Source organism: Aptenodytes patagonicus, chromosome W (assembly GCF_965638725.1).
Source record: "Aptenodytes patagonicus chromosome W, bAptPat1.pri.cur, whole genome shotgun sequence".
Lineage (NCBI taxonomy): Eukaryota > Metazoa > Chordata > Aves > Sphenisciformes > Spheniscidae > Aptenodytes > Aptenodytes patagonicus.
In genome coordinates, this window is record NC_134981.1 from 3,617,196 (window position 1) to 3,642,855 (window position 25,660).

Sequence of the window (25,660 nt, forward strand, 5' to 3'; positions counted from 1 at the left end):
CGCCGCCGCCGCCGCGTCTCGGCTCCCGGCCCCTTCATGCGCGGCGGACGACATGCCCGTTTTGTAGCCGGGGGCCCCTCCTCTCGTCCCGCATGTTCAGGACCAAACGCTCGGTGCTCGTTCGGCGGCTTTGGCGGAGCCGTGCGCCCGGCGGCGAGGAGGAGGAGGAGGCGGCGGCGGGCGAACCCGGCGCGGCGGCGGCGGCCGAGGCCCGGGCGCATGTCTGCGGCGGGGGGCGCGGGTGCTGCCCGGGCAAGGCGGGCCGCGGCGGCCGGGCGTCCGCGGGCGCGGAGGCGGAACTGAAGGCGCTGACCCACGCCGTGCTGAAGCGGTTGAAGGAGCGGCAGCTGGAGGGGTTGCTGCACGCCGTGGAGTCCCGCGGCGGGGCGCGGACCCCCTGCCTGCTGCTGCCCGCCAAGGCCGACTCACGGTTGGGCCAGCACTGGTACCCGCTGCCGGTGCTGCTCTGCAAGGTGTTCCGCTGGCCCGACCTCCGCCACTGTTCCGAAGTGAAGCGGTTATGTTGCTGTGAATCCTACGGCAAGGCTCACCCCGAGCTCGTCTGCTGCAACCCGCACCACCTCAGCCGGCTCTGCGAGCTAGGTAGGCGGCGGGGGGGGGGGGGGGGGGGCGACGGGGATGGGGACAGGGGTGGAGGGGATGCAGCCCCGCTCGGCTCCCTGCCCACCGAACTTTTTTTTCGGGGGGGGGGGGAACCCAAAACCCCGCAACAACAAAAACTTTGCAGTGCCGTGTTTCTTTTATATGTATGTATTTTTTTTTTTATTTTTTATTTTTTTATTTGGGGGAGGGGGTGAGACACCTCCCCACCGCCACCACCACCCCCACCCCCCCACCCCCCCCCCCGGGGGGCCCCGGCGCGGCGGGCGGCGCTGCCTCCCCGCCGTCCCCGCGCGGTGCCGGGGGATTAGGGGCCGCCTGGCGCGGCCGGCCGGCCCCGGCGCTGCCGCGGCTCCGCCGAGCCAAGGAGGCCCCGATCAGACAGCCCGAGCGGCAGATAGCAGGGAGACTGGCGCCAGACGGCCCCTTTTGTTTATCTGACAGCTAAATATCAAGGCAATCACCGCCTCGCTGCCCTGCCTCCAACCCCCAGAGCTAAGACAAACAGTTTTGCTAAAAGAATGCCACTGTTATCATAAGTTCCTATCTTTTTTCTTTCTCTTTTTTTTTTTTTTTTTCCTTTCTCATGGCTCTGCCTTTATTTTCTCTGTACTTTTCTAATTCCAGAGTCTCCCCCTCCACCCTACTCCAGATATCCAATGGATTTTCTCAAACCAACTGGTAAGTGGACTTTTTCAATGCAGACTGCAGATAAAAAAGGGAAAACAGCCCCTTTCTCAGGGGAAATGTCTCCTGCCTTTGTCGCGCCGCGATGCATTTTGCTTTTGGGCTGCTTGCGTGCTTCTGTACCTTCTGATACCCCTGGAAGAATTAACATATAGAATTTAATCTAAGACACCCTCTGCACAAAATAGGATTTTAAAACTCTGGCAGGAAACTTTAGGAGGGATTGCAATGCAGCACAGGCCTTTGCCGCTCAGGTCACTTGGGAAGCCAGGAGAACCGTGGGCTCCAGTTGTAAACGGCAGCGGTGCTGCCTGCTCCTGCGCCCCTGGGTGAATTTGTAGGGATTTAGGTTGGGATCCAGCACAGCTCGGGCTGGCATCTCCGCCATGGCTGGGAATCCCAATGAGACTCGACAAACGGGGTTGCTAGGAATCTTTCCGTGTTTTAAGGGAGCCTAATCCCACCTTGTCAGGTTGGAAAAATTAGGAAAGGGGGTGGAAAAGTTACTTGTTTTCCATTTTTATTTTGTTTTTTTAGCACCGCTCTGCATGCCTGTTGCTTGTAATTGAATGTCAGGGTGCCAGGGGAGAAGCCCATTTGAGGCTGGCACCAGCTCTTTTGCGGTTGTCTGCATAAACTCTTGGTTGGCAGCGCGCTCGCCGGGTGTGAGATAAATCGGGCTGGAAGAAGGAGGAGAGGTGGGGAGAATCGGAAACGGAGGGGGGAGCTCGGGGAGGGGCAGCTCCTGGCTCCCCAAGGATTAGTGGATCTGGAGTGTTGGCTGGAGCACGGTGGTCTCTGTGGTCGTGCCCCTCGGTCACAGCAGGCAGGAGGGGCATGGCGGTGCAGGGAGGCAAAGATAGATATATTTCTGAAGACCAATACCAGGTCATTTCAGGGTTTTTTTTTGCCACAAGAGCAGTTCCTATAAAATCGCTGCTCTTCAGATTCTCAGGACTAGAAGAAACCCCAAACTTGAGGTTGCTTTGGACACAGGGTACCGTTGTGGGGTCCCATCCTGCCCACTGCTCCCTCGCAGGCTGGACTGTTGTTTTTCCCCTCTAAGAAACACTAATAACTCTTTTTATGCCTTGTGGAAATAAGCAAAGCTGTTTAACAAACAATCGGGTTGCAAAGCATGAAATATTTTGCCTCCGCGTGAAAAAACAGGAGATAAAGGCTTATGAATGAAAGAGGGATATCGGGAGTAGGCTCAACATCCCGAGCACGTGCTGGGATGCGGAAGGGTGGTTCCATAATAGACTCTGAGGGTCTGCTGGGTCGCAAAGTTTTGCGGGTTTGGGTGAGATTGGCATCGTTTCGACTGCGTCCCTGCGGGGCAATGCTCCCCCAAAAGCTTGTATTTCTGCCTTTATTGCCTTTGTTTCTACCCAACGATGATCCTGGCGTGGGATGCAAAGGGGTTCGGAGCTGCAGGAGAGAAGGGTTAAAGCTTGCCTTCAGTTTCCTGTAAAGATGTTGGGATAAATCTATTAGCAGGGTTTAAACATCCAATCTGCCTCTGCCAGGACCTCATTTTCAGTTAGCCGAGTGATATATTTATTCATTAGCAAGTGTTGACATAAGGTAGCAAAATGTGTGTAAACAGAAAAGCCGCAGAACATGAATGTGCCATTTCGAAAGGAAAAGTTATTCCTATCGGCCAATAGGAAGTGATTAACGCTGCCCATCGGAAACGCAGAAACAACTGGGTTACTCACCAAAAAGTCCTCCTTTTTTTTCCTTTTTAAAAGAAAAATCCATTTGGCAGCTGAACTCTGACTAACGGGGCCGTGACAGGCACAAGCGGAGCCTGGAAGTCTGTTGTTGCAGGTGGGTTTTGCAAGCTCAGGGTTTCTCGGCGTTTCCTCTGCGGAGGGACCGAGGGTTTCCCGTCCCAGCATCGGTGCCATCTCCTGCGGCATTTTCCCAGCCGTATGTTGAGGATTGCTGGCCATGGGCTGGCTAGATGGAAGAGGGACAGTAGATGACGATGGGAGGGTGTGAAGCCTTTTACCTGGCTGATGCACATGAGCCATCTTCTCCCCTGGGACCTTGGGTGGGAACGGTCCCTCCAGTTTAGACTTGGGCAACTGGATGGCAACTGCATCTGCCAGTGGAGCTGGGAACGTGCATCCAGCCGAAACTTCTGCTTTTCCATCAAGCGTGATAGTGGTAATAAAAATACTTAAGTATTTAGGGCTGCGTCTTGTAAGTGCTTCATATGGACAGACAGACAGTGCCCGTGATCATAGAATCACAGAATGGTTTGGGTCGGAAGGGACCTCTAAAGGCCATCTAGTCCCACCCCCCTGCCGTGGGCAGGGACATCTTCAACTAGATCAGGTCGCTCAGAGCCCCGTCCAACCTGACCTGGAATGTTTCCAGGGATGGGGCATCCACCCCCTCTCTGGGCAACCTGGGCCAGTGCTTCACCACCCTCAGCGTAAAACATTTCTTCCTTCTGTCTAGTCTGAATCTCCCCTCTTTTTGTTTAAAACCATTATGATGGGGATTGCATTTTTTTTTTTGGAGGTGATGGAGGCTGAGACAGGCTGTGTTGCTGGCTGGGGGAAAGCAGGGATGGACGGGGAGCTGGGGGTCTGCTGCAGCCAGGGAAATGCCACATCAGACACTGTGTTGATAGAATAGATCTGGTATTTGTGCACTCGCCGTAGAGCGGAAAGATCTGCCCTTGACAGCCGGGTTACCTGCAGGAAGGCTGTAAGTCCAGGCTGGCTTGCTCGTTCATCCAGGAGAGGACTTTCCCTCTTCCTTACATGGGACGGTTGCAGGGATGGGTGACGGTGGCTAGCGCGGGGCCGGACTCACCCTGCAGTCCTGGAGGCATGTGGGAGCTCAGCATCCCCGATATCCCTGCAGGAGCTGCCACTTGCGGCTGTGTTGGAAGCAAGATGGATAGTGGTGCCCCCAAATCATTCAGGCAGATGTTTTGACCCATCATTAAGTGGGACAAGGGACTGCAAGTGGCTGTGTCCATCGTGCTACTGGGTGGCTGCTCGTGGTGGGGCTGGAGTATGAGAGTGCAGGAAACCCACTGAGATATCGCTGCAGAGCCAAATGCCCTCCTGTGGCATCGACTTGCAGGGGAGCGGGAGGTTTGGCAGCTTCCAGGAACTATTCAGCGCCTTGCAAGGCTGGGCTGGTGGCCACCAGGAATAATTGTATGTCTCCACGATGGTTTTATATTGTGGGAAGGCAGTTTTGGGAGGAGGTTCACCTTCAGTTGGCTTGATCGCACCTCTGATCCTACGACCCCTCTGATGCTGAAAATAAAACAAGCCTGAGTACCCCCTACTAGCGAGAGCCCTAGGCAGATCTGTGGGAGATGGGAAGAGTGCAAGGATGAAAACAGCCACGTGTAGAGCAGAGAGCCCAGGAGGGTCCCGCTTTTGGGCTTATCCCACACCTGACCATCATGCTTGGTCTTGAGTCAAGGTGCATCAGCTCTGAGTCCTCTAAAGAGACTTCAGAAGGTAATTAATGGATGAAGGGAACTGGCTGTTGGATGATGGGACACGGGAAGAGAGCTGACAGCTGTAAAGAGGTCTTGAAAGCCCACTTGGGCTTTCCTTTGATGGATAGTGTGGATCAGGGAGTGGTCCAGCTGTTGAGGGAGGCTCTGAATCTGTCCTTGTTTTCAGCCTCAGTGCAGAAATGCCAAATGGCACGTAGATTCGGAGTCAAACCAGAGCAGCGCTGCCGTAACGCCAGCATCACCCCATTGCTAGGGTTATGCATTTTAGGTTGGGATAGGATTCTCTCCTGCCATCCTGTCCAGTGTGCTAACGGAGGACCTTGTCACATACGATACCTAGAGTAAGACAACGTGGAAAGGGCAAATTATGTCCTTTATCCCATCAGGGAGCTGTAACTGGGGGCAGATGGAGCCCAGCGTGGGGGAGGGTGGTCCAGCCTGCGTTCAGAAAACATCTGTAGCCCAAGGAGTTGAAGCCGTCTCAGGGAAAAGGGCATGGGGAATCTTCTATCTGGATTAGAAAGGGTTAAAAAAAGAAAAAGCGTGTTTCTTTAAAGCATAGAAAGCAGGACAAGGCATTTAGAGAGTGTATCGTATACAGTATTTCACAAGTAAGTCCATTTCCTGTCTCCCCTATTGTTTTTGGTTTGATTAAGTATATCCTGTTAAACTGTATATTCCTGTTAGGGCTTCTACTTTACTCTGATAAAATGAGGTTATGCAGACAGGAATTTCTTTTTCACTGGGATTTCAGGGATGAAATCTGGAAAAACTACTTTTATCAGTAGGGAGAAAGTTATCTCGGCTCTCCTGGTGGTGGGCCTTGCTTGGAGATACAGCCGTGAGCAAAACGATGTCATTAGGGAGCCCAAATTTGATGAAACCCAAAGTCCCCGAGAACCTGCTGAGGGCCAGAAGGTTGCGTGAACTTCATGGATCTTCTCGGGCATGGAGCGTCCTTGAGCTTGTCTCCCCCGTGGTAGTGACCGAAAACCTGGAGTTTGCCTGTAGGACCAGGGCGTCGGTGTTGGTTCCCGGCTGTTGTCACCTGGAGGAGCAGGCATGGGATGGAACGGTCCAAACCCTGAGCTCGAATGCCTCCATGCATCAGGAGAAACCTCTAACGGGGCGACCGATCTTACCCTGCCCTTGCCCTTCGGTGGTGCATGGAGGGGTATGCCCGTCTGTCCCAGGAGGTGACAGCGGGGTGTAAGATCCACCAGCAGCTGGCGGTGACAAAAATCGAGCGGGGGAACACAAAGATAGACCGTTTGCCGCAAAAGGGTGGCGATGAGACATTTCCCTTTCGGTTCCCATTTCGGTGAGTTACAGGCGTTGACTAAATTGGGTGCATAAAGCCACGATTTAAGCATTTTTGGGAGCTCGCTTACATCAGAACGACGACAACCTTGATCTCATTATCCGGTGACTTGGCCAGAGAGGTGGCAGCCAGTCTGTAATTTTTGCCGGTCTATAATCAGCGTTGGCTGGTGATGAAGCGCAGCGCGCAGCCTTGATTGAGGCGACGAGTTAGGGTGGATGCTTCTTGATGAACTACCGTCTCTGCGCGGACAATTAGTAATCGCTTCCTGCTAAACCCTTTGGAATGTGTGTTCTGCTCGCGGCGATGCTGGGAGCCTGCGAAAAACCGCCTATATGCTGATTTTTTTTTTTTTTTTTTCTTTTCCTCCGCTCCAGCAGATTGTCCAGACTCTGTGCCTTCCTCCACTGAAACAGGGGGAACTAATTGTCTAGCCCCTGGGGGGCTTTCAGGTAAGACATCTCTTGTTGCCCTTGATTTTGACCGTGGGTTGCGTTGACCGAGGGTCCTGACGGAAGGCGAAGTGATGCTGGGGAGTTTTGGGGCTGCGAGTCATTAAGAAAGGCGTGCTCGAAGGGGGAATTAGGTTTCGTTTCAGTAGCCGCCGCGTACCTCTCATGCAGAGAATGTGTTGAAATCCCAGGCGAGGTTCTCCATTCCCGAAAGCCCGTATTTCCTTTGAATTCCAGCCTTACGCTCCATTAATTTTTGGAGCGAGGCAGGAAGAGGCGTGTTGGGGAAGGTGAAGTGATGTTGGCCACCCGTTCGTTCGGATGCATGGATTATCGGAGCTGGTGCGGTTGTGCCTTGCAGAAGGATTTGGCGTCAAGCTCTCCTTGACTTGGTGGTGGCACCTCTTGTCTCTGGGATGAGAGCTGTGCTTGAGCTTTGCTCCTGGTAGGGAAACCAGCATGCCACATCTCAGGCGTGAGGCTCGTGGTGCCCAGGGAGGAAAGGTGACCCCGTTTTTTGCAGAAGACGTTGCAGAAGGAGTTGGACTCAATGATCCTTACGAGTCCCTTCCAACCTGAGATATTCTACGATTTCCCCTCGTTTTCCCATTTGCCATCTCCTTCAGCCTCCAGGTGCCGTTATGGGATGGGGGTTCAGAAGGTGTTTTCCCCACCCCTCCTGGGCTTTTCATAGAATCCTAGAATGGTTTGGGTTGGAAGGGACCTTTAAAGGTCATCTAGTCCAACTCCCAACACCTTCTCCAAGGTGTGACGTCTCCAGCACCTCATCTCCCACCCCGGACCAGCCAACTCTGTGGCTGGGCTCTGTCTCTACCAGGATTCGAGTGTCTGAAACCATGTACCTGCATGTACTCGCTGATGTTTGAAGGTGCTTTCCTTTGTGGGGATGTCTCCGTGATTTATGATTTATTCATCGCCCTGGAACTGGAATTTCAGAAATAGGTCGGCGGTGGCCGCACGCGCGCATGCATCTGCCCCTGCCTCTCTCCAGGAATTGCGTTCGGTGTGGATGTCTTTAAGTGAGCCTTGTTTGTTTTTCTTTGGGTGTAATATATACCCTGTCTGTTATTTGAGAGGGGAGCATATTGTTTGTTCAAAGGCCCTAATGAGAATTAATCAAACGGAGGGGGAGAGGGAACAGAGAAACTTGTCGCTGCCTTTTTTTTTTTTTTTAAATGCAGAAGACTGTTGGGTTTGTCTTTATTTTTTTGCTATTGGAGCCTATAGCTTTAGGGAAGGAAAAAAAGAGACTGTTAAAAGAAAAAAGACAAGAAGCAAAACAACACAATAAGGATGTTGTTAGATCTTTTTTTTTTTTTTCCTTTTTCCTCCTGAAATACACCCGTTGCGGAGGGGAGGAGAGAGTTCAGTTCCACAGGATACCACATGAAATAAGCAGAGGAAGTACTCGCTTTTAAAAGGGGGCTTTCTGTAAGGTTCAGCCTATTGATAACATCTCGTCTGGCTGCTCTGCTCCCGAAGGGAAGGCGGGAGGTGGGGGCTTGGGCTGCAGGAAATAACACGGCTCGTTCCCGGTGCCTCCCGAAGGGCCGCTGGAAGGGGAGCCCCAGCTCCTTAATAGAGCCTCCTCCCCAAAAGAAAGCACGTTTCCTCCTGAAAATGCATTTTTTTAAACTTATTTTATTATATTTTTATTATTTCATTGGATTGGATTTTTTTTTTTTTGTCTTCCTTATCAAAGGTTTCCCCCCTCCAAAGCCTGGAAACAGAACCTTTTACGATCATTAACCGCTCTTTTTTCCTCCCCAAATGTAATTGTAGCCATTTAGTTTAATGAGGAGCTGATAGGAGAGTTGACTCATGAAGGGATACGGTTAGCTACCCAAGCCCTGAAACAAAGCCGAATGCCTCCACATGAAAGAGCATTTGTTTTGAATTTGCTCTGATTTACTGGCATCTCCCTTCCGCGTGCAGAAGTGCAGCGCTGAAAATTCCCAACTGGAGAGACCCAGTCGAGAAAGGAAAATAAACGCACTTTGCAGCAATCCTCCAAAGCTCACTTTCTCCTTTTTTCTACCCCCCCTGCATATTTTAGTTAGCAGAAGGGTGTATTTGAAGAGGACTTTAATGAGTTATTGGCAGGGCGCACGGGGAGCGCTTCGGCTTGGTCTTACCTAAGTTTGGGCAGGCGGGGATCGGTGATGCTGGGTGGAGAACCCAGCATCCCTCATCCCCTCCAGACCAGGGCTGTTAGATGCTGGATTTGCGGTTCCTTGATGAAAGGACAGCCTTAGGAAAAGCAAAAAACCCCTAATTTTGGTAGACTTGGAAGCTGGAGCAGGAGGCTGAGGAAGAAGACATCACGGGTGGATGGTGGTGGTGGGTTCCTATAGGCTTTGGCCGCCAGTGATGGGCAGTGGATGCTGGTGTAGTAGCGGTGTTCAAAGTCAGTAGACCTGCCCTGACGTCCGAAAGCTGGAAGGGCAGGATTTAGTGAGGCAGATCGCTCTCGGCGCTGAGAATTTGGGAATGGGGCCAACCTGGGGTTCACAGCTGCTCTGACAGGGAAACCGCATGGGGGGGGGGTTGAGAGGATGGTGGCAAGAGGAGCATTAAAAAGGGCATGGAAGTGAGCGCCCTTGCAGCTCTCCATGAGGATCCTTTGATGATGAGGAGTCTCAGGTCTGGCCACCGCTGGGGTCGCAGTCTCCTTCTGGAGGCTGAAGGCAGTTTCATTGATGGATACCAGAGGCGCTGGAGGATGTGGGAGGGGGAGCGGCGCGGCCGGGGGGATGTATGGGGAGTGTTTCCCCCTTGCGATAACCGATCTGAGCCGCTCTTTCCCTCCCTCTGCTTTCTGTTCTCCTTCCTGGCCCAGGAATGCAATATTGGGTAGTCCTTCACGCCGTGCTGGTGTCCTCTTCTCATCCCACCTCTGCTGTCTCTTCCCCAGCCATCCCCTTCTCCAGCTGATGCACCCCTCGCTCCCCCGAGGTGCTGGCTCCCGCTTCCATATTCTTGCCTTTATTTATTTTCTTACATCTTTATTTTTTAGTGGTCACTCTGTGGGTAGGTCAGGAGTCCTCGCTCATGGTGTCTCCCACTGAGATAGTTGTGCTCAGGTATTACCAGTCCAGATCCTTCGTATCCTCGATATGGTTAAAGAAGAAAGCAAAAATATCCCATTGGAGATAAAAAAAATTCCGTAAACAGGAGGCAGAGGGTGTTTTTCCTATCTTTTGAGCTGAATCGTTCCCAGCAGATGTGTTTGGTGATGACTCTTCTTTCAAACAAGCAAAGCCATGCTTGGAGAGCCTGGAGGTGGCCGGCCCGTGGTCCGGTGGCATCTGATCGGTGGGAGCTGAATTCCCGTACGACCCATGGAGGGGCTCTGCTCCGAGGGTAGAAGTGAGCTGATGGTGCTTGATGGTGTTGGTGCTGGGTCTCCATGGGATGCTTTCCACCCAGCCCTGGACATCTCCCTCTTCGCCCATGTGTGGCATGGGGCTTGTGGCTCTTGGCTGATGGAAGGTTGTGGTGCCCATGGTGGGCGAGAAGGTGGCTCTCTTGCAGGACAGATGAATGGTGCTGGATCTGCTGGCAAAGCGAAGCTCTCCAAGAAACCCATCACGGAAGGAAAGCGAGATGAGCTGGCCTGTGTCCTCGACACCTCCACTGTTTTTTTATTTATAGAGGTTATTCATAAAACACCGAACCCGAGAGTTTACCCAGATTTCAGCCCAATCCTGTTGACTTGCCCTGACTCTGGAACCACCCCAGCGTCTCCTGGAGCCAGTGGATGTTGAGTGATGGTGCTTGGTGGGTGCTGGACCAAGGCTCTGCAAGGCTTGAGGCTGGGAGACCCGTAAGGCTCTTCTGGAGCAAACGCAGCCTCAGTTTCTCCCTCCTGCCTCCTCTGCACCGAAAAGATGCAAAAAGACCTCCGGAGGCTGCAGAAGCATCAGCGTCGCTCCCTGCCCTGGCTCTTCCAGCGGTGGGACCTCGTCTGGTTTAAGGGACCGCTTGGCTGAGTGACATTTCATTCCGAAATCGCGGGCAGGCCGGGAATGTTTCACTATGCCTCTGATCCCCGCTGGTATCTGCTTGCCAGGGAAGAAGCACCTTGTTCAAATCCGGAGCTATTCGCCCCTCGAAGCGGCTCCCCATCGCTCTCCCCCCCCCAATGTAAACAGGATCCCGCGCGGTTTCTCCGGCAGAGTCCTGCCTGTGTTTTCCCATTCCCCCCTCCTTCCACCTCCCTCTCGTACAGAGTTTATAACCTCCTGTGAAATGCCTTTATTTACAAATTGGCATCCTATTATAATCTGAAATTGAGACATCTTCCTGTGGAACTAGGATTGTATATTTGTCCCAGGGATAAACAATTGCTTGGGAATTTCTTTTTTTAAGTCACTTATTCTTGGTTTATTTTTGAGCATACGTCCTTTTAATATTTTTTTTATTTGCTTTGAGCACCGCAGGGCATTGCACCCTTTCCTTCCCAGCGTCGTTGGAGACACGACTGCCCCCCCCTGCCCCGCTTACCTTAAAAACACCGTCCTGTCCTGGAAGGGACAAGGTTATCAGGGGTTAACGCCAAGATGACAGCACTGGAGCCTCTGGAGCAAAACAGGCTGCCTGCCAGACTAGGAGCCTCCCGGCTCGCCTCGCACATCATCTGACCGTGGCCGGCGGGGAGGAGGGAGCCGGCGCTTGGCACCGACCCCGGGGCTCTTGGCTTGGCCGCCCGCTCCGGCTCCTTCGGCCCCGTGGGGGTATTTTTTAAGGGGGATCTCGCCAAGCGGGGACCCCCCCTGGGGACACGGCCGGGATAGCCCCCGTGCTGCTGCGGGGATGCTGGAGGCATCCTCCTCCCGGCTCCTGGCTCTTGGCTAATTAAAATCCCCCCAAAGCAAATAGGACCCATTTAATAATTACTTTCAAGTGCTCTAGAGCCTTTTGATCCTTTCCTAGATACCCTTCTAGGATGGGTTTTAAAAAAAAAAATGATGGCAGAGGTGTTCCCACCATTAAATGCCGGGTGTTTCAATCCATCCCTCTACAGCTCCATTAAATTCATTTTTCCACGTGCCGCTGGATTTTCCCAACCAAACGGTGCCTTGAGAGCAGTCGACAATAAAATGGAGAAGAAGATCCCACCACCAGCGAGTTCTTTGTGGTGGGGACCACGATGGGGACCACTCGAGTTTTATTCCACCACCTGGTGTTTTTCAGGGAGGAGCAAGGACAAAAAGGTGAATTTTGGAAGTTAGGGTGCCGGGGAGGGATTCAAATGGTGCTCTGCTCCCAAAAGATGTCCCGATGAGCGCCGGCAACTTGATCGTTGGGGACATTTAAAACTCGACGGGACGAAAACACTCGTAGAGGAGCAGCCCCGGGCTGGCAGGGATGCGGGCTGCATCGTTTCCATCCCCGCTGTCTGCCAGCGGGTATCACTTACACTAGAGGAACCAGTAACATTAACCACATGCGTTTCCCCGCCGCCGGCATGGGGGGGATGCCTATTTCTAACCGCGGCGGCCAAGACCGTAAACCTCGATGCTGGGTTAAAACGGGGTACGCCCCACTTTGGGGTGAACGGGGGAAAATGGGGTGTATGGAGCCCCCCCCCCCCCCAGCCCTAACCAGGTGCTTTAGGAGGGTGATGGGCTGGGCGGCGGGTGCTGGCCGGGGCCAGGCGCGGGTGGGTGCCAGCCCCACCGCTGTCCCCAGCCGGCTTGAATGACCCACGCCGCAGCCTGGCCGCCTGCCTACTGTCACAAAGGAGCTTCCTTTCCAGTTTATTTTCAGCACCGAGATATTATTAACCGCTGAGGCATGGTCTCTGTTCTAACCACCCTCGCTTTTTGCCTAAATCGCTTTGTTTTCACCCCCCGTCGGCGTGCCGAGGCCGCCAGCTTGGCTCCGGTGCCGCCGGGGTACCGGCTGCGTCACGGCTTGGCTCCGGTGCCGCCGGGGTACCGGCTGCGTCACGGCTGCTGTTGAGGAACGGGAGGGCATGGAAAAGCGAGCGGCCTGATCCTGCGTGGGGCTGAGGTTGGGGAAGGGAAGGAGCTCGACGTCTTGCAGGATTTCCACCCGCTGGCTTTGGATTAGCCCCTTGGTTTGGGGTTTTTTTGTAATTCTTTAACTTCTTTTGATAAAAGCAGCATCTCGGGTGTTGCAGGCTGCCTCTTTCTCTGCATTTTTTTTTATTTATTTATTTTATTTTATTTTATTTTACTCCTTTCCTCTTCTCTTTCCTTTTTCCTTTCCCCTCTTCTCTTTCCCCTCTTCTTTATTTTATTTTACTTTTTAATGCAAGAAGAGAGCTTTTCTGGGCAAGCATTGCAGGGATTTTCCATCCCCATCCAGGGAAGGGTGGGGGCTCGCATCCCCTGTGCACGGACCTGCCGCAGGAGCCACCCTTGGGGGGGTGTCTTTGCTGATGGGTTCGAGCCATCGGGTCCAAAAAGCTTTTTCCAGGGGGTTTTGTGCTACTGGGGATGTGACGTGGTGTTTGCTAACAGACAGCCCTTCTCTCCCCTTTCTTTTTTATTTTCTTTTTTCTTTTTCCCTTGTTTTTTTCCCCTCCCCTCTTCTGGGTAGCCATTTAAATACGTGATGATAACTTTCACCCTGTTAATTAACAGGAAACATTGGGACAAGACAGGAAATTACATCAGTCTTTTATGAGGAAAGAGCCAAGAGAAAAAAAAATACAAGAAAACATAGTTATTAGTGAAAGGAAAGAAAGTGCCGGGGGAGGAGGAGAAAGAAAAGGAGAGAAAAGGAGAAAAAAAAACCATTCCATGGGCCCCGCTTTTCCGAGGGAGGCTGCTCCAGTACTTTTATTTTATTTTTATTACGTCGAAAAATATTTGACTAGCAGGGTCACCTTTGCTTGAGCGCGACGCTCGAGCTTCCCGAGGAATCTTTTTTTTTTTTTTTTTTTTTAATGCCTTTTCTCGGCTTCCTTCCCCAAACTGTGAGGCCTAGGAAGCTCTTGGCCGGGAGACTAATTTTGGTTTGGCTGCTCAGCCCTTCAAATTGGTCCCCACCCAGTGTCATTATCTTGGTTTTAACTTGCAAGGGGAAAAAAAAAAAAGAAAAAAAAAAACCACCACCCTGTAAGAGCTGGCTCAGCCCTTCTCTACCCTTTTAACCTCACTGCATAAAAAACCTCCCAGCTTCAGCTCCCCGGTTGGGTTGTGCCGGCAACGCTGAAGCACCACGGGGTGGTTGCAGGAGGTCCCGGTGATGCTCTCGGTGATGCTCCTCCACGCGCGATGGCAGGTACCCGGCTCTGTGGTCCTTCCTCATCCTCCCTCGGGGGTGAAGTGAGATGCCCGGTGGGGTGGTTGCAGGAGGTCCCAGTGATGCTCCTCCATGTGCGATGGCGGATACCCGGCTCTGCGGTCCTTCCTCATCCTCCCTCGGGGATGAAGTAAGGTGCCCGGTGGGGTGCTGGGTTTTGGCGAGCCATCTTTGGGGTGAAGTCCTGGCTCCCGTGGGCTTTCCCGGCTTTTCCCTGAATACCTGGGCAGGTGGAAAAGCAGATTTCTCCTTTAAATGAGTAACTCGGAACCGCTCAGGCTGTTAAGCCTTCAGAGTATTGTTGCAAATACGTACCCATATGTGTACGTAATAAGTGAGGCTATGGAAATATGTTGAATATATTATATATATATTTTATATATATGTTTTATATATATATGTAGGTTGAATATATGCAATACAACCACTGCAGTTGGCTCCGGATCTGTCAATTTTCGGTGATGGAAACCGATGGGTTGAATTTATAGATGCTAAAAATTGCCGGGCATCGCCGCTGAGGGGGAGCTCCCTCCGCGGCAGGTGATGCAAAAGAATTACTAGAGGGGTTGTGTGTCTGTTTGCACGTTGGTGTGCAAGGTGAGGTTTTTGAGTGGAAGAGCTTGGAAAATAGCAAAATAGTCGAGAAATTAAACAGTGAGACGGGGTGCCGCTCGCCCACACGGGACGGCTGCCGGTGACCCCGCGGCTGGGCTCCAGTGGCACCTTCCTGGGCAGAGCGGACAGAGTAAATAACTCCATAAAATCATCCTTCGAGCAGGAATCAAATAACAGGAGTTTTATTTGGAAAAGGAGTTAGGAGCCTGAAGTTACATCACCACGTTTGAACTGATGAATTCATTTTCTTTGGAAGCCGGGCTGAGACTTTTTAGCTCATTATAAGGAACAAACCCATAAATCTTCATACGCGGAGGCCCGTAGTTTTCCTGTTCTTTGTCACAAGCGAGCATGGAAAATGTATCCCGGGTGTCAAGAGCACGAAGCCTTGACACACCTGAGATGTTGCACCGAGGTTATTTTCTGGAGCGGCTGGTATGGTATTGGGTTTGCCGAGCGGCGGTGCCAAGCCCCAAATCCCCTGGGCTTTGCCCCCGCGGGAGGATGCTGCCGGGTGTCGGTGATGCCCCAAATCCCCTGGGCTTTGCCCCCCGTGGGAGGATGCTGCCGGGTGTCAGTGATGCCCCAAATCCCCTGGGCTTTGCCCCCCGTGGGAGGATGCTGCCGGGTGTCAGTGATGCCCCAAATCCCCTGGGCTTTGCCCCCCACGGGAGGATGCTGCCGGGTGTCGGTGATGCTACCCCGGCTGTGGCGTGGTCCCCGCCTGGGACATGGCTCTGCCGCTGGCACCGAAAGCGGGGTGGGATGAGCACAGGGAGCTTTTTTTGTTGGTTTTTCTTTTTTTAATCCGGGTGCTGCCGACCTGCCCTGTTTTATAGCCCCGGGGCAAACCTCTGCCGGCCTCCGTCTGCGAAAGGGGGGTGCCAACTCCGCCGGAGCGCCGGGAGGGTTAATTACTTAATGAATGTAATATTCTCTATAATTGCTAAGCGTTATTAATCCAGAGTAAAGCGAGAGGCGAGGGGAGGGGTGTGTGCGTGGCCAGACTTGTGAACTCCATCCAAACGCCCTCCGTCCGTCCGTCCATCCCTTGCTTGCCCCCTGCCCGGGTAGGGGCTGATGCTCTCTCCGTCCATCGGTCCGTCCGTCCCTGGGCGGCGACCCTGCCTGTACGCGAGCGTGCTTCGCCGCCTGCTCTTAGGAATAGGCGTGATTAGATTATGAAGGCAGACAGAAGTAATGATTAACTTTTTCAGTCTGCATGCTGTCTCCAGTCTGGCGCTGGGTGTTTTTTTTTCCCCCTAAGTAGGCCCTGGCCCCGCGTCGACAGGGTATTAGGTTGTAAAGAAAGCCAGGAGGAATGAAGGCAAGGGAAGGAGGGGAAAGGGGGGGGGGGGAGCCTTTTCCATCGGATCCGGGACTGGAATTTATTGGCAGGAATGCAGTAAATGCTCCAAATGCCAGCCCAGCTAAACAGTTTTCATAATTGTTACGGAGCGGGGCACGACGAGCGTGAAAAGGACTTTTGTTCCAACCCTGCTTTTTCCATGGGTTTACATCCCTGCGAGGGATGCTGCTCTGGGAAAGGGAGCTGGGGGGGTGGTCTTTTTTTTGGGGGGGGAGGGGGGGGGGAGTTTAACACATATTTACGTCTGTTTTCAGTCTTCGGGGAGAATTCTAGGTCGGTGTGCTGCGGGGAGAGGCTTTTTTTTTTTCGGTGTTGAAATGAGAGCAGCAGCGATGCCGTGTGTGCGCGTGGAATGCAGTTAGGGGGGAAAAAAAAAAACCCTAACACACATCTGGGTATTAGGTATCCGTTTGGAAATCCTAGACTGCTCTGCTTCAGTTTTTATTAAGGTCTTTACAAGGTTTTTAACGTGTAACCCATATAGCTACATGTTGTCAGTGGAGAGCTGTGGCTTTCCTGGGGGCTGTATCCCTTGCCCGTCCCCCCCCCCCCCTCGCCCCAGGGCATCGCCGGGTACCGGGCAACCTCCCCACCTTGCAACAGTGGAGCTTTATTTTTAATTGCAAAAGCGTTTTAAGGTCTTCATCCTGTAGAAGCGAGCTCGATGGCTGCGTTGAGGGGGGCTGTGACCCCGGGGCTGGTGTGGCCCGGTGGCCTCTGGTGGCTTCGGCATCCGTGTCGGTGATTTATCCCTGGGCTGGGGAGGTGGTGGGCAGGTTGCTGTCACGGGAGCCTCCAGCACAACCCAAGCCGGGAGAGAGATTTCGGCAAGCTCGTCCTCGGGTCTGATTTGCGTTGTCGTAAGTCAGGAGCCCTTTGTGTGCTGGTTTCTCCTTCTCAGAAGGTTTCTGGTTGAGATCTGGGTTGGGTATGGGTGGAGAAGAGGTGTGTCTTGGTCGCTGCTTGAGGACGAAGCACGGAGGTGTTTGCTCATCTCTGGGAACTGGGGCTGGTACCAACCCCGAGTCGCTTGGTGGTCGCATGGCAGCATCTCATGAACGCCGGCTTGGGCTTCCTCTGTTTTCCAGAGGACCCCCTTGGCTGATTGTCATTAAAATGCGATTATTCCGGGTTGCTATCAAGGCAGGGGAGGAGGTCGGAGGGTGCACGGGGCTGCGGAGCATCCTGCAACACCTCCCGAGCCAGCAAGTCCTCCCAGGACGTCCCCACCAGCACAGGAGAACAGCAACGGAGACCATGCAGCAAAAATTGGATTTCTGGGGGTTTTCCACGTGGACCCTGCATGCCTTCGTGCCTATCTGGCTGGCCCGGGGGTCTTAAAAACCCCATGGATGTTGGCAGCACCCCTCTGGAAGGGTCCCCTTTCTTGAAGCATCCCTTCATCCCACCCGACCGGCGGGTTGGAGCTTGGGGAAGGGATTCCCGTCCTACCGCTTTTTTGAAACAAGGGAAAAGTTTTCCCACACCTTTGAGGGGTGCAGAAGGAGAGGCAGATAAAGAAGGTTCTTTAAATTAAAACTTCAAAAATAATTAGACTGACTGTATACTAAACAACAGCAAAGAGGCCCATTTACTGTAAATATTATGAATGGATTTGGCTGGCTTCTTCATCCCCACCCTTCCTCTAAGGCTTTTCTCTGAGCTGAGTCGAAATTCGGCCTTCAGACAGCACGGTACTCTATAATTTGCATGGCTGATGAGGCCTGAAGCCTGGTACAGAGGAAACTGGAGTCAGCTGGCTCCTCTCTAACCGCTGGAGACAGGCAGACAGGCATTTTTGGTGTGTGCCTGCGTATTTCCCGCCCCCCCCCCCCGCCTTGTAGCTGCAGCCTTGTTTGGCTTTTAAAGAAAATGGGCACAAAAAAAGGTTCTTCTCTTCTCGAGTCGTTTTTAGCTGTGGTAATTGATTAATCACTGTCATTAGACAGTAGCGGTGACTAATAGGATGTTTATGAATCAAATTTCTGGTTTGGTGGACTCCATGAACTCAGCAGTTTCACTTTGGTTCTTTCTTTGCCGTCCTTTGATGCAGGGGACGTCGGGGAGCTGGGCTTCCTTCACACATGTATATTGATCACCCTATATTTTTCAAGCTTGGACATCCCTCCTGGGCCAGCCTTGGCATTTGCCATGCTGGTGCCCGCTCTTGAGGCTTTGTAGGTCTGCAACAACATGCTTGCAGGGACCCTTTCTCGGTTTGTTTTCTTGCTTTTGTGTCCCATCCCTGAATTAACCCTCAAAAGGTCAGGGCTGGGTTCCAGCTTGGGAGAAGGTTGACTCAAGGCACCACCAAGTTGGGGTGGGAACCTTAGGGGATGTCCTCAGGGACCAGTCATCTCTACCCACTGTCTGACCCGACCTCGTTTTTGTCCTGATTTCACAAGAGGGTTTCCCAGCCGTGGTGAAGGTGATGGAAGTTCTTGGTTGGGTCAGCAGGGGACCGAGCAGAGCACTCCCAAGCTCGTAGGTCACCGCTAATGTGAGTCTGAACCAAAGCCCTAGTTACAAATACCGGGAAATCCCAGACTCCTTCCCCTGATGGCTTCTGCCAAATTTTATCCTCTGTGTCCCCATCAGACTCGCAAGGTTTCAAATCTGTTGGCAACATCTCGGCTTCTGGATACCAGCCCTTAGAAAACTTGGGCAAACTGAAGTCTTGGGGGGAAACTCAGGTGGACATTTATTTTCACGCAAGGTTGACTTAGTTTGCTAGGAGCAAGGAGCCATTTAAGTGATTGGGTGGGCAACTTGTTAATAAATTAAAGAAATAATCTCAAGGCTCTTTAGCCCGCATGACTGCTGTATATGTTGAGTAATAAGAGCTGCCTAATTAGACATAGACACAAATTTATGGTCTAGCCTGTCAATCCGCGGATTAAGGACTCCATAAGTACCTACTGACACGATGGGCTGTAATGGCTCCTAAAGAGATGTTGTGGTCTATCGTGTCAATAATCCACAGATTAAGGGCTCCTTAAGTATGTCTTGATGTGACCGACTGTCCCAGCTCTTCGGGGGCTCTTGTGTTGGCGTGGTGGAGGGACCCCACGGGCCACCTCGGATGGTGGCATCCCTGCAGTAGGTAAGGGTTTATTTTCTCTGCAAACAACAGGAGCTTAACACATGACCGTCCTCTAAATTAGCCTTTCAGAAATCATCCCAGCCATCAAAAGCGGGGGGGCGGGGGGTGAGGAAGCTGAAGCTGTCTAGCCCTTGTGTGCAGGGAGATATAAAAGGGTTGGGGCAAACATTGCCATGGGTGGTGTCTCCAGGCTGCCCACAAACTCCGTTAAAGGCACAAAGACCCTTTTCTGCAGCAGGATATATCCTTTAATTTGGAATTTTTTTTTTTTTTCTTTGCTTTTGCAAAGCATACCTGGAAATCTGGCTTTGAAGGATTTTTCTTGGGGTTTTTTTTTTGTTTGTTTGTTCCCCTGCCCAAGTAGCCTGTAAATTACCCGAGAGACTAGAAAGGAAGTAAAATTTCCCTTTTTGGTGCCCGTTTTTCTTTGCTTTGATGAGCTGTGCGGTTGTATGTCATGCTCGGTGTTGTCCTCACCTTGATGTAATGCCTGTTCGCTTCTCGAGTAAGAGTTCAGGGGTGTTTTTTCCCTGAGATCCTGCAAAAACAGCACTTGCCAGTAACACGAGGGGCAAAACTGCAACTGGAGCGCCCCGAGCTGCCCCGAGGACCGTCAAGTAGAGCATGCAAAAACTGATAAAAACCTCCGGGATTTGCGTCTCCATCTCTTCCATCTCGACGAGCAGGCGGGGATGGGGGGCACGGCTCTGCCCTGGGCTCGCAAATGCCGCTTAAGGTCAGCCAAGAGAGATTACCGGGCGTGAGACGGACTGAGCTTGGTCTCAGCCTTGGCCCCGGCCAGACGACGCGTTGCGCTGACACCAGTCCAGCCAATTTTTTTTAAGCCCTCCGCCTGTGCTGACGGATAAAGGAGGAAGGACCATAGGTTCATCTGCTCATCGGCGATGCCCACATCGCTCGTTTTCCGGCAGAAAGCTGCCTCCTGGGAAGCCAGGCAGGGATCTCGCCACCCCTCCAGGTCTCCTTGCTGCCCCAGGAGCTCACGTCTCAGTCCTGGTCCTTCTAGGAAAGGTCCGTAAGACCAATCTCCTTTTGGTGCTATGATTTCTTGGTGGACGTCTACATTAATTTATCTGTTGGCTTTACGCATTTGTGTTGGTTATCGGTCGTGCGTGCAGTGTCACTTCTGCAAGTGACGCAGGTGAAGGTACCACAAAACCTGAGCAACCTGATGTAGTTGAAGATGTCCCTGCCTGCGGCGGGGGGGCTTGGACTAGATGACCTTTAAAGGTCCCTTCCAACCCAAACCATCCTGTGATTCTATGAAAATTTGGAGACTTTTGTTAGCGGTTCAGGGTAGATGATGCCACGGTGAGTATTGCGTCAGGGTTGATGTTCGGTGGGAAATCCAGCCCCAGGGATCACAGAGGAATGAGGGAGAGGAGGGGGTGTGACGATGAGAAGTTTAGGAAGAGCATGAGAAGATGCTTTGCATCAAAGCTGTTCCTTAAAAAAGAAAAAAAATTAAAAAAAAAAAAAACGTAGTTTGAAACACTTCCACAGTTGGATAATTTAATTTGCATCTAATCCTAATATCGTCGAGGAAAGATCCAATTACAGGCATTTAAAAACCTAATCAGGAACGCAGTTGTATTCCCATTTTCAGCGACGAGTTATCATTGCAGATATCGGTGACAACTTAGATAGCTCTTGACTTGATCAGATGGGAGTAGTCCCGGCGGGTGAGATAGCTCAGTGTGTGCTAAACTTGCTGTTTTCTTTAGCGGTCGGTTGATTACAGGAAAACCTTTAGCTATGTCAAAACAAAACAAAGCAAAACAAAAGATCCCCAGCCCATCTCCCCTCGACGTTCACAAACTTGGCACCGGGACGAGGCTGAGATCCGAAAGCCGGCCAGGAGCTGCGATGGGGTTTGGGGTTTTGGGGTTTTTTTTTTAATTCAGTTTTGCTGAAATGTTTCGGTTCTTCCTGAATGAAAAAAGAACTTTTTCTTCCCAAACTCCTAATAAAACTGCCAGAGCGCGGAAAGAAAAAGTACAGATGACATGGTTTCATCATCTTAAAAGTGTTCGTGTGTCGAGGAGAAAAGCCGCACCAGAAATTTTCTGCCACTTCCAAGCGATGCGAGATGCGAGTCCTCCTGCCACAGCGTGGGAGAACCAAGCGTGGGGCCTTTATAAATTCGGGTGTTTCCATGGTGTGAATCTCCCATACCCGCCTTCATCTGGACCTCCTTGGTTTCAGCAGCTTTTAAATTTTGGGGGTTATTGCTCCGGTGTCCCATCCTCCAGGGTTTCTGTATGGATGTGGCATTTTCTGCAGCATCCCTCCCCGGAGCAGGATGATGCCCCGAGCCCACAGGCAGCGCGTGCACACCCGAAGCTAGAGAAATTCTGGCTGTGGCCTTTTATTGAGCAATTTTGGGCAGGACTTGATGTTCGCGAGGGTCAAGGCAAGTGGTGGGAAACCTCGCAGCCTCTCAGGCTGGTTGGTGTGTTGGGAAGTAGCTGGGATGATGCTTTTGTGGAGGACACTCCTTCCTCTCGAAGGGATGCGCCGGTAAAAGGGCAGCCCCTCAGGAGGGTGTAAAAAAACGTGGGAAAAAATCATTTTTTCGATGGGAATGTGATGTTGAATAATGTGGTTGTGCTGGGGCACCGCCGTCTTCGTCACCATCCACACCAAACTTCGTTACCCCAAAGACTTGGGGTATCAAACTATTGCCTTAATGTCTCCCCTTCATGCAGAAATGTGCTCTGCTTCGGATGGCCGTTCTCCGTAGACCCAACTCTAAGCGATCAATACGACTAATTCTCTAAATTCCTGAGGGCAGACTCGCTTTATTATTTATATATATTTTTTTTCCACAATAAGCTTGCATAATGCGCTGGGGGGAGCCTGACGGAGCCCCTAGGCAGGCTGTAATGCAAACCATGGAAAATAATAATAAACCAGTGATAGCAGCAAATGGAGGGATGCTTAATAACGAAATAATAGCGCGGATGTTTATAGCATTAAACATTATCATTGTTTGCTGGAATATGGGAACGCTCCCAGTTTGCTGGGAGTTTTCCAGGCATTTAGAAAGGGTTGTGTTTGCTCCGAGGAGCTCGTAAAAACGTTGCTTTTAACTCAAAACAAGAACCCCAGTGCGTTTCTCAGCTGTTCCTGGGCTGTCGCACACGAGGACACGCTGAGGGTGATGTGGCTGCGAATTTCCGGGGATCTGGGTTTTTGTGTGGGTTTGCGGCAGGCGGAGACGGGAGTTGGATGGTGGGTCCAGGTGAACCCGGCAGGGCGTTTTGGGGCAAAATCCACCTATGTGCTTCATTTGCCCAGACCCATGGTCTTTGCCACCAAAAAAGCCTTTCGGGGAAAAAATCTCCGTCCCCGTAGGAAGTATCTCTGCGTCATTTTTTCCTCCTCTCCTGCAACCTCCTCTCCTGCCTCTGCCGCCCGAGTGACTGCACCGGCTTTTCCCACCCCTTTTCCCGGCGGATGCCAGAATCAGGGAGGCGGGTGGGAGCGGGGCGGCTCCGCCGGGGTCCCAACAACCGTGAAAAGCCGCTTTGGTGGCGGCTGGCAGGGAGGCCTGGTCCTGTTTATCCGAGCTCAACCCTTATATTCTCATGGCTTTTTGACTAGACATCCAGTCAACAGCCGAATCCCGCAAACGGAAGAGGCTCTGGCATATTTATACTGTGTGCTGGCATTGGCTCCTTAAAAAAAAAAAATATCCCGGATTACCTAAGACTTGTCCTTGAGGTCTGGTCACCCCATGTCATTGAAAAACCTAGTGGGATTCATTCATGAACTTCCAGCCCTCCATAAAGGTCTGTTCATTCATAGCCAAGGCAGTTTTCTTTTTTTTTTTTTTTTTAAGTTTTTTTTTTTTTTTTTTTAATGCGCTGGCAATTAAATAACTCTTTGTAAGCGGCAATGAGCTACTTGTTAAGTGGTCTTCACTAATGCAAGCACAAATATCAGGTGAAAAAGTCTTTTTTTTCCCTCCGCCTCCTCCTGAAAGGGATGCTTTTATGGTCAAGTAAATAAAAACCTATAGGAATTTCAGCGGGGTTCAATGACTGGTGCTCCAAAATTCCCTCAACTGCTGTAAAACAAAACCCAAGAAGCTCTGAGCATCGCTGGCAGGCAGTCGGCAGGGAGGGTGCAGCGGAGGGGGGGCGATGGGTGGTCGAGGTGGGGATGGATCCAGGAGCATCATCCCCCTGGATCCAGGAGCATCTTCCCCCCCCCCCCCCCCGATTCCTCTATCTCCCGGGCGGGTGGGGGAAACACCATCCTGGGGGTGTTTCTTGCCCCTCTGGGTGCACCCTTGGGTGGGGGGCACCCCGTTTGGGTTAGGGGGGAGGTAACCCAAACCGCCCACCCCGCCTCGGTCCCTCGCCCGGTGCCAGGTTTCAGCAGGATATAAAGTTATCCGCAACAAAGCCTTGGGGGGCACCGAAAAGGGGAGGTGGAAGGACAAACTGGGGCACACCTCAGCGGATGCTTTCCCAGGGACCACCCTCCCCCTCTGCCGCCAGAACCCTCATCCCCGGTTTCACCCGGCAGCGAGGGTCCCTATTTCGGGGTGTATGCAGTCAGGCCCATTTTTAGTAGCTGCCTCCAGCGACTGGAGAAATATTTTCCTCGCTGGCATAGAAATGAGGAAATTAAAAGTGTGTGGCTGGGCTTCCCCCCCCCCCCCCCCCCCTTTTTTTTTTTTAAAAGCGCAGTGCAGGCACAACTCGGAGACGGGAGAAAAACGCCTGCGCCGGGGAAGCGGGCTTATTAATAGCAAAAAATACAGAAAACAGGGCAGCCAGCGTGCCGCTGCCGTTGCTCATGCTGGGGGGGGGAGACGGGACTTGGGGGGCTGCTAAGGTGATGCAGGGAGAGCTTTGGGGTGCTGGGTCACCCAGCATCCCCGGTCCCATAGCTGCTCCCGTGGTGCGGGGGATTATTTCGGTAGCGCTCACTAACTCGCATTCCCAGCTTGATTCTTTTTTTTTTTTTTTTTAATTTTTTTTTTTTTTTTTTTTTGGAAATACAATTACGGAGATGAATAGTTCCCAGGTCTTAACATGCCTACCGAGGCTGGAAGGAATTACCCGCTGAGCAGCGCCAGGCTGCTAGGGATCCTCCGTCAGGAAAAGGGGCTTTTTCACATTTCTCGGCCCCCCCCCCCCCCCCCCGCTTTTTCCTCTTACGTCGTATCCTCGCTGCTCGCACAGAGTAGCTACGGGCAAGGGAGTCGAAAGAAGGGCTACGGGAACGACTTTCTGGGTTTTGTGGAGTATTTTTAGGCCATTTTTGTTAACAAGCGTGAGATTTCTGGTCCGCACCCTGCCGCCGTCTGACGGCACTTCCTGCGGGTCAGGCCTTCATCCGACGTCTCCATCCTCTCCATCACCCAGGCTCTGCCTGCGGGCAGGGAAAAGCCCCATGACCTAGAGCAGGCGCGAGTCCTTGTCCCCTCCGGTCCTATGGGGTGACCTTCAATGTGCTTTTCTTAGCAGCACCTCATTTTTTTTCAGCGTCTGTGCATAGCAGATAGTTATGGAAATGGATCCATCGTCTGGTGGGTGCAAATAAGGGGTTTTAGGGTGCTTGGTGTTGCTGGATGCAGCTGGCTGGAGCATCTCGTCTCTCCTGTTGGCACTGAAGGTGGTCCTCGTGATGGTTTGGGTGAGGGTTGGCTGTGCCGTAGGTGCTGCTGGTGGGTCTCAAGCCACTTCTGAAGGTGGACCTGGTGATTTAGGGCCCATCGCTCCAACCAGAGCTAGGCACTGAAGCAGCACAGGAATCCCCAAACCTGGGTCAACTTAAATGGTCTTAATAGTGGCCTTAACACATGGCTTTTGGAAACGGTGGATGTGCTATGGGCGTTGATGTGTGCATGGGGAGCATCATGAAGACATAGGCAGGCAAGGACCTGCCAGCATTGCGTCGCTTTTGGGTCGTATTACTCCCCCGGTGCTCAACTTCTCCTTTTCTTCCTTTTTTTTTTCTCTTGTTCTGTAGATTCCCAAGTTCTTCAGGAGCCGGGGGATCGGTCACACTGGTGCGTGGTGGCATACTGGGAAGAGAAGACGCGTGTGGGTCGGCTGTACTCTGTCCAAGAGCCCTCCCTGGATATCTTCTATGATCTACCTCAGGGGAATGGTTTCTGCCTCGGACAGCTCAACTCGGACAACAAAAGCCAACTGGTGCAGAAGGTCCGCAGCAAGATCGGCTATGGCATCCAGCTCACCAAGGAAGTGGACGGCGTGTGGGTGTACAACCGCAGCAGTTACCCCATCTTCATCAAGTCGGCCACACTGGACAACCCCGACTCCAGGACGTTGCTGGTTCACAAAGTGTTCCCAGGTTTTTCCATCAAGGCTTTTGACTACGAGAAGGCGTACAGCTTGCAGAGACCCAACGACCATGAGTTCATGCAGCAACCATGGACCGGATTTACTGTTCAGATCAGCTTTGTGAAAGGCTGGGGCCAGTGCTACACGAGACAGTTTATCAGCAGTTGCCCGTGCTGGTTGGAGGTTATTTTTAATAACCGATGACTCGAGACAGAGTGGACTCATGACATTTATACTACTTTGCTGCTATTATTTCCTTCTGAGTGCTTGCTTTTCATGCAAACTTTTTGTTTTTGTTTTGTTTTGTTTGTTCCCCCTCCCTCCCTCCCCCCCCCGTTTTGAGAAATAGC

The 25,660-nt window shown here is 52.1% G+C and overlaps 1 protein-coding gene across 2 annotated transcripts; it reads left to right on the plus strand.

Annotated features, from left to right (window-relative positions):
- The first annotated feature begins 15 nt into the window (after positions 1-15).
- Positions 16-25,660, plus strand: LOC143171897 (mothers against decapentaplegic homolog 7-like). Of its 2 annotated transcripts, none has more exons than XM_076361064.1 (4): positions 16-603; positions 1,249-1,302; positions 6,506-6,580; positions 24,976-25,660. In XM_076361064.1, the coding sequence occupies exons 1-4, from the start codon at positions 93-95 to the stop codon at positions 25,512-25,514; spliced, it is 1,179 nt and encodes a 392-aa protein (XP_076217179.1). In that variant the 5' UTR covers positions 16-92; the 3' UTR covers positions 25,515-25,660. The 2 variants fall into 2 exon arrangements, with proteins under 2 accessions (XP_076217179.1, XP_076217180.1); XM_076361065.1 differs by having other exon boundaries at positions 6,509-6,580.